This window comes from Telopea speciosissima, chromosome 4 (genome assembly GCF_018873765.1).
Source record: "Telopea speciosissima isolate NSW1024214 ecotype Mountain lineage chromosome 4, Tspe_v1, whole genome shotgun sequence".
NCBI lineage: Eukaryota > Viridiplantae > Streptophyta > Magnoliopsida > Proteales > Proteaceae > Telopea > Telopea speciosissima.
In genome coordinates, this window is record NC_057919.1 from 13698004 (window position 1) to 13710897 (window position 12894).

At 39.2% G+C, this 12894-nt stretch overlaps 1 protein-coding gene across 3 annotated transcripts; it reads right to left on the reverse strand.

Annotated features, from left to right (window-relative positions):
• Positions 1–244: 244 nt before the first annotated feature.
• On the reverse strand, positions 245–9645 carry LOC122660280. 3 transcript variants are annotated; one of them, XR_006332660.1, is made up of 4 exons: positions 9033–9645; positions 8185–8945; positions 8051–8143; positions 7908–8018 (listed from the first exon to the last, which is right to left on the reverse strand). XR_006332660.1 is itself a non-coding variant. In XM_043855516.1 (3 exons), exons 1-3 carry the CDS (start codon positions 9565–9567, stop codon positions 619–621), a joined length of 1437 nt encoding a protein of 478 aa, XP_043711451.1. In that variant the 5' UTR covers positions 9568–9645; the 3' UTR covers positions 245–618. The 3 variants fall into 3 exon arrangements, 2 of the variants coding, with proteins under 2 accessions (XP_043711451.1, XP_043711452.1); XM_043855516.1 differs by lacking the exon at positions 7908–8018 and adding an exon at positions 245–652 and having other exon boundaries at positions 8078–8945; XM_043855517.1 differs by having other exon boundaries at positions 8051–8945.
• Positions 9646–12894: the final 3249 nt, after the last annotated feature.

Here is a 12894-nt window from a genome sequence, read left to right on the forward strand (position 1 = left end):
TGACCCTAGGAGAAATGGTGAGGAAAGACGAGCATAGGTTAGGCCTTGTATCAAGTATGACCTCAAATAAGAGCTTATTGGAGGGCAAGGATCCATGTAGCCAACCCCATTTAGTTGGGATAAGGCTGAGTAGTAGTAGTAGTAGTTGTTGTTGTTGTTGTTATTGTTGTTGTGTACTTGGGACAATTCTCAATTTCATCCTAAGGTTAATGATATATTATCTTCAATATAGTGGCAAAGGTCATAGAATAAAAGGCAGTACATTTATAGTAAACATTGAAAGCATGCAGTTCATTTACAGCTGGCTACAGAAATATGATCAACCATTAAGTAATGAAAGCTTTCATTAAATTAGTCCTTTCAGAACAGCTAATGATTTTAAATAGGCATCTTATGACTCTTGGACAACTGATGAGCATATGCACTTTTATTAAGAGCATACTAAAAAATAAAAACCAGAGCATGCATATCTAAAAACCTCTTAAGCTTGAATGCGCAAGCTTTCTCTTCCAATTCCTTGGATCAGTCTCTGTCAAAATATTTTGGAGTACTAACGATACTGATTGAAGGACAAAAGCGCAGCAGAAATAACAGTGCAGACACATGGACCGTCTCTCACTACCCTTCCCAATCAATTCCCCACACGCAGGCCCTACGACACACAGTATGCACAGAACAAGCATTTAAGCAATGCAAACATCAGGGAGATTGAATGAAAGATATCACTTCTTGCTTCATGAGGAATCTGAAATTTTGACAATGATATCACTGATATTTTAAGAAAGAGTATTAATTCTGGCAGGGAACCAGATATCAAACAGCAAGAAGATTTAATATATTAGTGGAGAAGATAAAGGATGAAAACCCTGACATATTATTAACTAACTCTGTAATCAATGATCCCTAGTAGAGAGCTTAAGCATGAAGCACACAAATTGAAAGAAAACACGCACACGCACATAAGCATTTGTGATTTAAATTCTTGAATTTCCACAGATGAGCCTCCAGCATTCTATTTCAAGCTCAAACAGCAAATATATTAGGTAAATAGGTCCAACAGAATATATGAAATTGATTGCCCACAAATATAGTTGTCAAGGCGATGCCTAGGCATGCAGGTACCTTGGTCACCTTGGTTGCCTAGGTGGGCCCCTTGGTCGCCTTGCGTCCAGGCCCCCTCGGCCCCTCCAACACCTTGGATAGCCTAGACGCCATGACAACTATGGCCAACATTGCAATAGGTGAAACCACTCGTGTGTTGATTTATCCAACCTTCAATGGGAGACTAACAATTAACATTATAGGAAAACGAAGAGGGGACACATTACAATGGATGCAGAATGGAGATCAAAGATGAGATGTGGATTAGTAAAACATGGAAACATTACAAATATCTAACCCTGCCAACTCCCTATTTATAACCTCCAACATCTGCTCATACCTCTGGAAACCATAAATGGTATAACATAAGGCCCTCAAGAAGCGTGCCATAATTTTTTAAGCGTTTCCGTATTTTTTGGAGCATTGTTCAATAGCAATTTCATTAAACCTGAAAACCAATGTTGTATAAGCAATTTCTCTCACATAGGACAATTCTCATTACTAAGTGTCATATTAGGCCTGCCCAGACCATAGTTGTCACGTCGTCACGGCAATCCAAGTCGGTGGAGGGGTGTCATGTTGATATATCGACATGTCGCCCGCCATGGCGATCATATCGACCATGTTTTATTTTTTATTTTCTCTATTTTTAGTGTCATTTAGTATGCTATAATATATACCCTATAACATCAAAAATTAACATGAAAGTGTACTACTAATCTACTATGGTTTAATTCATGAAAGTGTAATATCCATTAGTATATATGAAATCATGGATTATCAAATAATTGATAGCAATAGTCTTGCTGATAATAAAGTTGAAAAATCATGAAAGTTGAGATATGATTCATATGAAAGTGACTACAAAAGTAACAAAACAAAAAAACAATTACAAGAACGTAATTTATATTGAGTGAATAAAGCTAATAAACAACCCATCTAAATTATAAAAAAAAAATTTGCTGATGTGAATACGTGATTGTGTATTAGTCAATAGTGTATTAGTGTTTTCTGTTTGATGTTTTTTTAATTTTTTTTATGTTAAGGAAAAAGCATTAAAATAAAAAATGGTTAAAAAAAATTATTGTTAAAAAATTAAGTTTTATAATTTGAAACAACCATTTCGCCCTGTAGTGGTATAGCGTCCATGGCGGCGCCATGGCGACGACATGGAGGCCATATCGGTCGATATTCTTACATCATCCATATCGGTGGTTGATATGCCCACTTCTCCAGGCAGCGCCATATGGCGACACCATGACAACTATGGCCCAGACACTGTGATGCAATTGTAATACACCCTCCCAACAATTGGAGATGATTTGAGTACAGAATACGAGTATTTTTAAAGAGTTTTGGAGCTGTTAAGCTTGGCATACGGGACTGGTGTGCCAGACCCAATTTTTTCTCCTCTTCTGTTTTCTCTCCTCTCAATCTCTTCCTCACGACTTCTCCCTCCCCCTCACTCTTGTGATTTCCTTTCCTTCCCATCCTGCGATCTCTTTTCTCTCCTCAAGCACTTCTGCTTCCCACTACCAGCAGATCCATCTCTCAGATCTGCATTACACTGCAGCTAATATCTTCCAAATGGCGTTAGCTAATCTCTATCTCCAATGTAACAAGATATTCAGAGAGGAGAGAACTAAGCAACTCTGCTGAAGTTTGGATAGATGCCAATCAAATCAGCAGCCTCTGAAAAACCATCAAACCACTGAACCTGACTCACATCAAGAATCCTCAATCTGTTGAAAAGGTAGCCAAAATCAAATGCAAAGGAGCCTCCAAAGAACCATGGTACAAAAACTCGTTATATTTCGGTCGAGATCTCGAGATTTCAAGTATCTCGACCTTCTCGAAACGAAATGCAACTTCGAAACCAAAATATGCAATATTTCGGCCGATATTTCAGTCATTTCGTGAAATTTCGAGCTTTTGTAACATCTCACCGAAATATCGGCAAGATGTTACAAAGTCACGTTATAAATATACAATGACTCGTGATTCTCAATCGAAATTTCGACCGAGAGCTCACAAGACTGCATTTTTTCGAGTTTTTGGTCCTTTTGCCACATTCTTCACTCATTTTTAGTGATTTTTTGTTTGTTCTTTGAATCTTCGCTGCATCTACGCTGGAAGCACTTGGAGAACACAAGATTGAACCTTCTTAGCACATCTGTGAAGTCTTTCTACTATTTTAAGTAAAACCATTTTCTCCCAAAAAAAAAAAAAATTGAAAAAAACATGATCAATACATATTTGTTTGGGATGAAATTAATATATGTCAGCCACCGGAGGCCGATCTACAACCTCACGGTGTCGAAATTTTTTTCTTATATTTATATTTCTGCTTCAAAATTTTGATTTTCTTACAACAAAAATCTTTAAAAAAATAAGGGTTATGTACATTGTATGGTGATCAATTAAATATATGTTAGACACCATTGGCCGATCTACGGCTTCACGCACGGTGTCGTGGTTCTTCACAGTTTGGTGACCCATATCCTAGGATAGGTTACCTTCAGCATGTTGATGATGCAATTTACATGGCAACTGTGGATAACTACACTTGTTTCTTCTCCCAGACTATAACGTGGCATTCATATGTCCTACAGTCAGAGAACAATGCACGTCGGCTCCATCAGACTATAAGTGGGGTCAATCCTGGACGGCGGAGTAATTATTATTAGAATATTTGTAAAAATGTAAGTCACTTGATAACTACTTGACTTGTATTAGGAATTTGGGATATTGATAACATCTTGTTATTGACTTATTGTACTTAATATTATGACTGAGGTTGGGATAAGGTTATGATTGTTGTTGTTGTTGTATTATGACTTTCATTATGAGTCATTGACTTTATGTTTCCAAGTGAATTTACTAGTTTAAATTGCTTATTAATTATTAATTTATTATGTCCTCTAGTACTTAAAGTCTTAAACATTGTGTATGTGTAATTAACTAAGTAATAAATTAGGATTTGACCGTATACTGCCAATCAATGGTGCAAATCCAAAACACCACTTTGGGTGACTATGTTTGCAATTTGAACATTGAAATGTGTTTATATAGCCTAAAATAGGGTTTCCATGAAGTTTCAAGCCTTAACTTAGCCTAAAACCCACCAAAATGAACTACCTAAACCTTACAGAAAAAGTTCAATATTTCGATCGAAATATCCGAAATTATTTCGGTTCGAAATACCAAAACGAGATTTTAAACCTTGCGAAGAACCATCAAACCACTGAACCTGACTCACATCGAGAATCCTCAAATCTGTTGAAAAGGTAGCCAAAATCAAATGCAGAGGCCCAATGTACAACTCTAATGAGGATCATATCCACCATTATCTGAACTGTTAACTATAATGAGATCCTGTCAAATTTCTCTTTTCTCAAATGGGCCAAAGGATTGAAACAAGGGTACATCTCAGTACAATCCTTTCCCATTTCCATAAATATACTCCAAAATTTTATATTTAAATAATACTATTTAAGAATCTGTAATCCAAACCAAACATTTTCATGACAAAAGCACATAAGATGAGTAGAAGCTTCATCGATTAGCAAGCTCCCTAAGACATTATGCAGAAAAAGAGGAGAGGAATGTAGACCTTTGAAGAGCTACTTCACAACATTTAAATTTTTGTCTCAAACTCAACTCAAGTAAGCCTTATCCCAACTGAATGTGCTTGGCTGAAATTCACATCCCAAAACCCATTTGAAATATAAAATTAGGTAAGAAGTATATATATATATGTATAGGAGAACCATGTGACCAATGCGATGAGACTTGGTGGTGGAATGACGAGGTCCAAGCTACCATCAAGACAAAAAAGATTGCTTCAAGACATGGCAAAGGACTAATGAAACAGATGATAGAAACAGGTATAATGAAGCCAAAAACGAGGCTAGGAAGATTGTGGGGATGGCTAGGGCGAAGAAATATGATTGCGGAGCAGCTTGTAAATAAGACTAATCACGGTAGAAAGATGGTAGAATACATCTCTCTGTCATATTCTCATACGGTAGAAAGATGGTATGATCCGAGGTAAGCCCGTCCTCGTAAGAGCGATAGGCACAGGTAGTAAGGAATGTTTAAACTATCAACCTAAACACAAAAGATGGGGGAAAAGCTATTTATAAGATAGCTAAGATGAGAGAAGGAAAAGTAGAGATTTCAATCAGGTATTCAGGTGAGGTGCATCAAGAGTAATGAGGGAAGAGTGTTGGTAAGGAATGAGAACATTGTGAAGAGATGGGATGAGTATATTTGTGACCTATCTTGAGTAGAAACGAGCCAGACGACTATATCATTTAACAAGACACCACAAAAACCATAGTTATGTACGAAAGATTAGTGTGGTGGAAGTTAAAGAAGCCTTACGAAAGATGAAAGCAGGTAAGACACCAAGCCCAGATGAGATGCCAATAACAGTTTGAAAAACCCTAGGAGATTGTGGGGTCTATTGGTTAACCAAGTTGTTTAATAGGATTATGAACACAAGGAACATGTCAAATGATTGGAGGAGAAGCATTGTAGTCCCGGTCTACAAAAATAAAGGTGATATCCAAAGCTGCAACAACTATAGAAGCATAAAGTTAATGAGTAACACTATGAAACTCTGGAAGAAGGTTATTGAAGCCCGTTTAAGAAGAGAGAGTCATATCCCTGTGAACCAATTTGGCTTTATGCCAGGTAGATTTATGACAGAAGTTATCTACTTACTGAGGAGGCTCATCGAAAGATATAGAGATAACAAGAAGGATCTCCACATAGTTTTTAATGACCTGGAAAAAGCTTATTATCAAGTTCCTAGAGATTTAATTTGGAATGTACTAGTGAAGAGAGGGGAGACGAGTATTTATGTGGATGTAATTAAAGTTAGGGTTAAATACACATGCACCTCCTAACTCCTAAGTCGTCCACAAATTCCACATGCCCCCCTAAGATTCTAACAATTCCACACACACCCCTTGATAATTCCACGCGCACTCCCTGCTTTTCAAATTATTCCATATTTAAGTCCATGCCGTTAATATCAAGCGTTAGACGTTAAAAATTTTGTTTATTGGCCAAACTACCCTTTCTTCTAACCATCCTTGTAATTTGAAAAGACATTTTTGCCCTTCCCTATTTGTTCTTAAGAAACTAACCCCACCTGCTGCCCCGGCGACCACCTTCTTCTTCTCAACAGAACCAAGAAAAAAAAATCAGAGGAAAATGAAGAAATCGAAGAAAGAAATTTCCGGAGAGAGCAAAAGAGAGAGTGCGAGACGATCTTTCAGCGGATGTTGAGAAGGTAATCTGTGATGGAGTCAGAGCCTCTCTAAACATGTGAAAGATGATCTTTCAGATCGAGCACGCAAGTGCGACCCCCCAGAGCAAAGACACGAGCAAGAGTCATCCACGCATCGTGTGCAGTGGTTGCACTCACGACATGTGAAATTGCAGTTTCAGATATGGATTATATGATTCAACTGAGGATCAGTTGATCCTGCCGATCCCATAAGGAGGTGGCTGCAGACGGATTTGCAGAGGCTTAAGCAGCAAGATCAGCCGACTGTCAGGGAGCGAAAGGTCGATATAGCCGATGAGGTTGTAGCCTTTCAACAGTGGGATGAACTGTGCACGCCATAGCATATAATTTGTGGAGGTCAGTTTAAGGGACAACTGTGGAGAGACGATCAGAGCAATCAAAAACGATGATGGAGCAACATTGGAGACCTAACTCGTTTCAGCAGGAGGCGATGCCATGGGTTGCAGAGAAAATAAAAACAGATATATTACACACACACGTTGCCAGAGGAATCCTAACGAACTAACAGAATACACATGATTAGTTACAACGGTTTGTAGGAGAACGATGTGACCTAAGGTGGCTTATCCACGTAACTGGTTTCTTCTGTAGTTCAGGAGATCTCTATCAAAACACCCTTTCTCTAACTTACTATTCTAAATTTTGATGGGAACTTTGGGTAGAATTCTTGGAAAGGATGAATACTAAGAATTATAAGCAAAGCTTTGGCTCCCAAATGGACTGGTTCTATCCTATCTACACAACACTTTATGTGAGGCATCTAAATTTTTTTCCTGTAATTAGTCTCAGGCCTGAGATTCAATCTCTTTAAAAAGTCAACTGTTTGGGGAAGAAGAGGTCGAGTGCAGGCAGTGACTTCTCTGTAATCTCTAAGGCTTCCAATGGGCAGGGCCTTCTTTATACATCTTGAATATTGAATGGATCCTATGCCTTTCTTTTGGGCCCTCTGTATATCCTAGGGCTCCACACAGACTGACACAAAAAGATCATTTGGATCTCAGTTACCACTAGTCAACTAGCATCCCATTACTAGTACATTTAGTCAAAGGAATTCTGAACACAAAAAAATAATCACGAAAGCTAGATATCAAAACCAGTCTCTAGTTTCATGACCATTACATTTCTACATGACTTCCAAATTCTTCTTCACAAGAAAACAAATAATTACAGTAGTTCCTTAAATAGAACAGAGCTCCATTTTATCCTGCTTTTACTTCACAAACTAAATAATGCTTTACTCTGCAGGATCAGCACTAAGGGTTGAAGTCACAACAACCTAATAACTACGTCCTATAGTTTTAGTTCTTGACCAGTACCGAGATTGATGTTAGAAGAACCTAAAATCTATATCTATTTTAGTTCCAGCATCAGTGTTTTCGAGTTTTAGATGATACAAGCCATTCTAGCAATAGGGCCAACTAATGAGGATGAACCAGATTTTTTTTTTTTTTTTTGGTAAAAAGGATGAACGAGATAATAGAACAAAAAATAGAGAAGCAAACATAAAGGATGAAGAAGTAGAAAACGCAAAACAGTACCATAAAGTAGGATAACTGAGCTCATTGCTTAAAAATACACATATACACATACACACATACTCAGTCACACTTATTTGGAAAACAAGCATACTACAAATCACAAAGCAAGGTCAACTACCCGAGGCTTTCAATGCCATTGATCGGATCAAGATGCTGATGTTGCTGCGGCTGTGGCTGTGGCTGCTGTTGTAGCTGTGGCTGACCGGCACCAACCGCCACTGCTGTGGCTGAAGCTTGAGCCCCTTTGGCTTCAGCAAATCTCCACATGTACCAGGTCCCAACAGATCGATAAGGCCTCCACTTCTCACAGAGCTGTTCCATTTGGGAAGGCCGAGGTAATTGTTCAAGACCATAGAGGAGCTGGACCCCCTTGCGGACGCCAAGATCACCGATGGGGAGAACATCGGGTCGGTGAAGAGAGAAAATCATGAACATGTGCACAGACCAGGGTCCTATACCATTGACCATAGTGACCATTGCGAAAAGGGACTTATCGTCCATGTCAATAATCGAGGCATCAGAAAGGATCCCCTTGCGGTACTTGCTGGCGAGGTCATGGAGGTAGCTGGCTTTACGGGCAGAAACGCCGATTTGACGGAGTTGGTGGAGAGAGAAGGAGAGGACGGCGTCGGGGACTACACCAGCCTCACCACCGCAGAGAGAGATGAATCGAGTGTAGATGGTGGTGCCAGCCTTGTAGGCGAGCTGCTGGTAGAGGATACTCTTGGTCAGGGCTAAGAATGGTGGGTGAAATGTGTCAAAAGACGGCGGTTGATAAACGTCGATAACACGCGCTAGCAGTGGATCCGCGGTCCTTAAATGCCGAATGGCGGCAGCAACCTCTCCTGCGCAAGATAATGTCTTGCCCACTATTCTCGGAATTACCCTAATCGGTTGTACAAGGATCATGTTGCTGTTGTGCACGACGGTTGTGGTGGTTACCATCTCAGAGGTAGCGGCGGCGGCGGCGGTGTTGATGGTGGTGGGGGTGATTTTACTGCCCCTGCTGTTTTTCTTGTTACTAACGGCGGTAGCGTTGGAGGTGACGTTGGTGGGGGGAGTTTGGGTGGCGTTATCCCCGTCGACGGCTTGGGGAGCTTTATTTTCGGAGTTATCTGTAGAGACGTCAGCGGAGAGTTTCCTGATCTTTCGAGACCGAATGGGGATCTTAGATGCCGAAGAGGAATTCTGGGGAGGACAAGCAACGGCGGTTGTGGCGTCTACCGTTTGAGAGGTGGCGTCCGGCTGAAGCTGAGGAGTATTACCGGGCAGAGGCTGGGTTTGGGTTTCGGTTTGGGTTTGGGTCTGGAGTTCGGGCTGTGGTTGAAGCCGAGACTGAGGCTGAGGAGGCTGGAGCAGGGGTTGGAGTTGAGTCTGAGATTGAATTTGGGATTGTGACTGGATTGGGACTTGGGGTTGAGTTTGGGGCTGATTTGAGGGCTGAGACTGGGGGTGGGGTTGAGGATGATGATGAATTTGCGTCTGGACGGGTACTTGGGGTTCAGTTTGCTCCCCCATAGACGACGTTAGCGAAACGGAAACCAATACCGGAGGCAGAAACGGCGGCGGCGGCTGTGGCTGTTGCTGTTGGTTCATGAGGAGCAGCATTCAAACGCAACCAGTCTATGAACCTACCAACCCACATTTATCCATCTGTCAGTCTCCTTCCTTCACTTTATACAGGAAAGGGAAAAGAGACAGAGAAAGATTTCTGGTCTGGATTTCAAAATGACCGGAGATATGGTGACGACAACCTGCGGGCTGCGGTAGTGGAAACAGGAAAGTGAGACAGAGACTTCAACCCCCTAATACGTTATTGCGTAATTACTGAAACCTCTCCGGAGTCCCGGACGGCCGGACCTCACCTCATGAGCTGGAACTGGATGTCTATTCCTTGCTCACTCCTCGTTTTGAAAAAACGGGAGACGGAAAGCTCGCTTTCACTACTTCCACGTCACCACCTCGGCTAATAACAGTTTTGATAGGGCCACTTCAGCACAAATCCAAGTCAGCCTACACTTGGGCCCTGTGAGCCCAAATGTTTGGGTCAGTCCACCCCTGGCCCAGTAACATACATTTGACAAAAGATCACAAGGGAGTTCCATTTATTGGTAAGGGTGAGCTTCTTGGGCCAATCCAGCGAAAATTATCCTCTTCAATTCCCTATAGCCCCGGCAATGCGACAGTGCTAGTGTGGATGTCCGACATATGGCAGTTTAAACATCCAACGGTCTGAGCTCAATCTAATAGCTCATTTTTAATGATAATGGGGAGTTCTTGGGCTAATCAAACCGCCATTATAGTTTGGATCTTGTTTCTCTCATAATTGGGAATAGGACATTCCACATATGCACATTGGTAAACCAGATTCATTCCAAGTGGTCCTCAAGATCCTCTTCCTTGTCCATGTAATCATATGGTTGATGATGTGGCAATTTTCAACAAATATGAATAGATAGAGTCTCCCATAGATCAATTACAAGTTAAATTTTATGGTCAAATTTAGGTTGTGTTTGATATGTATTCTCGAAAAAGATTTTAGGTCTATAATACATTTTAAAATGAGAAAAATAAAAAAATCGAATTTATGACAAAAATTTCTTTGAAGTTCAATTTTCTTAAGAGGACTGCAACTCAACAAAGAGGATGATGGTGTTAGTCTGTTAAAGGTGCTCCAACAGATCACAAGATAAGATTATAGTGATGGAATTCATCTATGTTAAGCTTTGCAATAATAGCACATGTTTGATAACTACCAAAAGAGAATAGGGGGTAGGGAAGAGAGAGATATGATAAAATGAGAAACATCTCCAAATGTATTCATCATTATAGAATTCGGCAAGTATGTTTTGTTTTTATCCTATAAATTTGAACGTCTAAAAACAAATTGTGAATATCTAATAGCAAATATATGAGAATATTATAACTATAAATAATTTATGCAATAGATGCATAATCTAGCGAGAAATGTTATCATATAGAGTGTGTATTAATTTCATGTCATGAAAGTAAGTTATTTTATAATCTATGTAAAGGATTTTCTATTTGGCACCCCCTTAAAGTGTCCAATAATTTGTAGCCTTATTTCACCAAGTAGAGATCTTTTTCGTTTTTCCCTTAGTTTAACAAACATCTTCCTTTTAGTAAGGGGTAAAACTTATCATTTCACCTGTGTACTTGAAAACAGTGCAAAACACTTAATGCTCTTGAAAATGACATATGGTAAATAACTTTCAAAGAAATTTGAAAATCCTTTTTATTATGCTTGACTAAAGAAATTTTGAGAATAAGGTAAGGAACGATCAAAAGATAGTTATATATTCTAAATACACATATAGACTATCTACCAAAAAAAAAAAAAAACACATATAGATTGAATTTTTATCTCCTCCAATTCTGACACCCTCCAATCCCTCACATAAGAGTTAAAATGATAACCTCACCCCACCTTGGGCAGTGTGTTCAGGCAGTGGGTAGGTAGTCATTTCAACTACTATGTGAGGGATCAGAGGGAATTGGAGGGTGTCAGAATTGGAGGTGATAATGATCCAGACTAGACTATAGAGATGCAAATCATACAATCCCTTCATATAAATACTAAATAGTAAAAAGAAAGAAAGAGATCTTTCTCTTTGCAATCTCAAAAGTCAGTTAACCTTTTGGGATTGACGTGAGGTTTGGGTGATTACCAAAAAAAAAAATGTAAAAAGAAAGAGAATTGTGGTGGATTTTTATCCTCTCAAGTGTGGTGCATTGTCCATTGCACCTCACTGTAGTGCACCACATTTGAAAATTCAACTGTACATCTAACACCTTAGAAGATAAGAAGACATCACTACCCATGTTGTAGCGGTTGGATTCTTAAGTATGGTGCACTGTTGAGAGAATAAAAATCCAATTGTGATAGACCAAAAAAGACAAACCGTCTCTGAACTATTAAAACAAAAAATGAATTAAAATACACTAATCATATTTAATGTTAACTTTCTTTATTTTCCATTGAATTTTAAAACGAGACAAAAAGTACACATGGGCAATGTGTACTTTCCTCTCTCCTTATCTCTCCTTTCTCACATTTGCAATGTGTACTTTCCTCTCGCAATATCTCTCCTTTCTCCTGGTTAAGTATGTGAGTCTTCCTTGTAGGCACGTAAACGGATCGGCTTTGGCTTGGATACGAATTAAATGTAATCGGATTCAGATATTTATTGGTTGAATTCGGATACCTCTAAATGGATTCGGATGCGGATCGAATTCGGATTTTCGACCATCCATTTATACATCTGCCTTGTGTAACCCAAACCTTCCTCCCCCTAATGGATACAATTCACTCTCAATCCATAGTTTTAGATCATGATTCTCTTTTCCTCATATTCTAGAACCTGTTGAATCTTCAAAAACCCTCAAGATCATTATTTACTTAATTTTTTATAATTAAGTATTCGGATTTGGATTTTTATCGGAGTATTCGGATTTTTTTCCAGATATCTTTAAACGAATTTGGATGCTCTGAAACGGATATAGATGCTGATCAAATTCAGATTTTCGGTTATCCATTTACAGCCATACTTCCTTGTCTCACCTCATTAAATATACTATTTCGTTCTCCCTTTTAAAATTTAATTCAATCTACATTTGGATAGATAATAGGTACATTTTTTGTTAATAATAACATTAACGATAATAGAGTATTTTAATAATAAATTTTATACTTAGACCATATCAAATAAGGGCAAGAGATGGTTGCCCGGTCTTATGGCCCATGCATCAATGCGGGGACCAATGAGAGCACACATAGGGGCATCAACATAGATAGATTTTTTTTATTTTAGAGGGGGAGGGTGGTAATTTTGCACCGTCCTGTGTTTGGTCGTAGGATCCACACAATCAAGCAACATTCTTTTTGTTGCTTTTTCCCAATAAGATAACCATATC

Excerpts from the sequence above, each read along its gene's own strand:
- LOC122660280 (XM_043855516.1), bottom strand. The coding sequence starts at position 9,567 with ATGCTGCTCCTCATGAACCAACAGCAACAGCCACAGCCGCCGCCGCCG. Across the intron at positions 8,946-9,032 it reads CCAAGCCGTCGACGGGGATA|CCACCACCATCAACACCGCC; the intron begins ACGCCACCCAAA and ends GTAAAATCACCC. Across the intron at positions 653-8,077 it reads AATGGCATTGAAAGCCTCGG|GGCCTGCGTGTGGGGAATTG; the intron begins GTAGTTGACCTT and ends TGTGTGTCGTAG.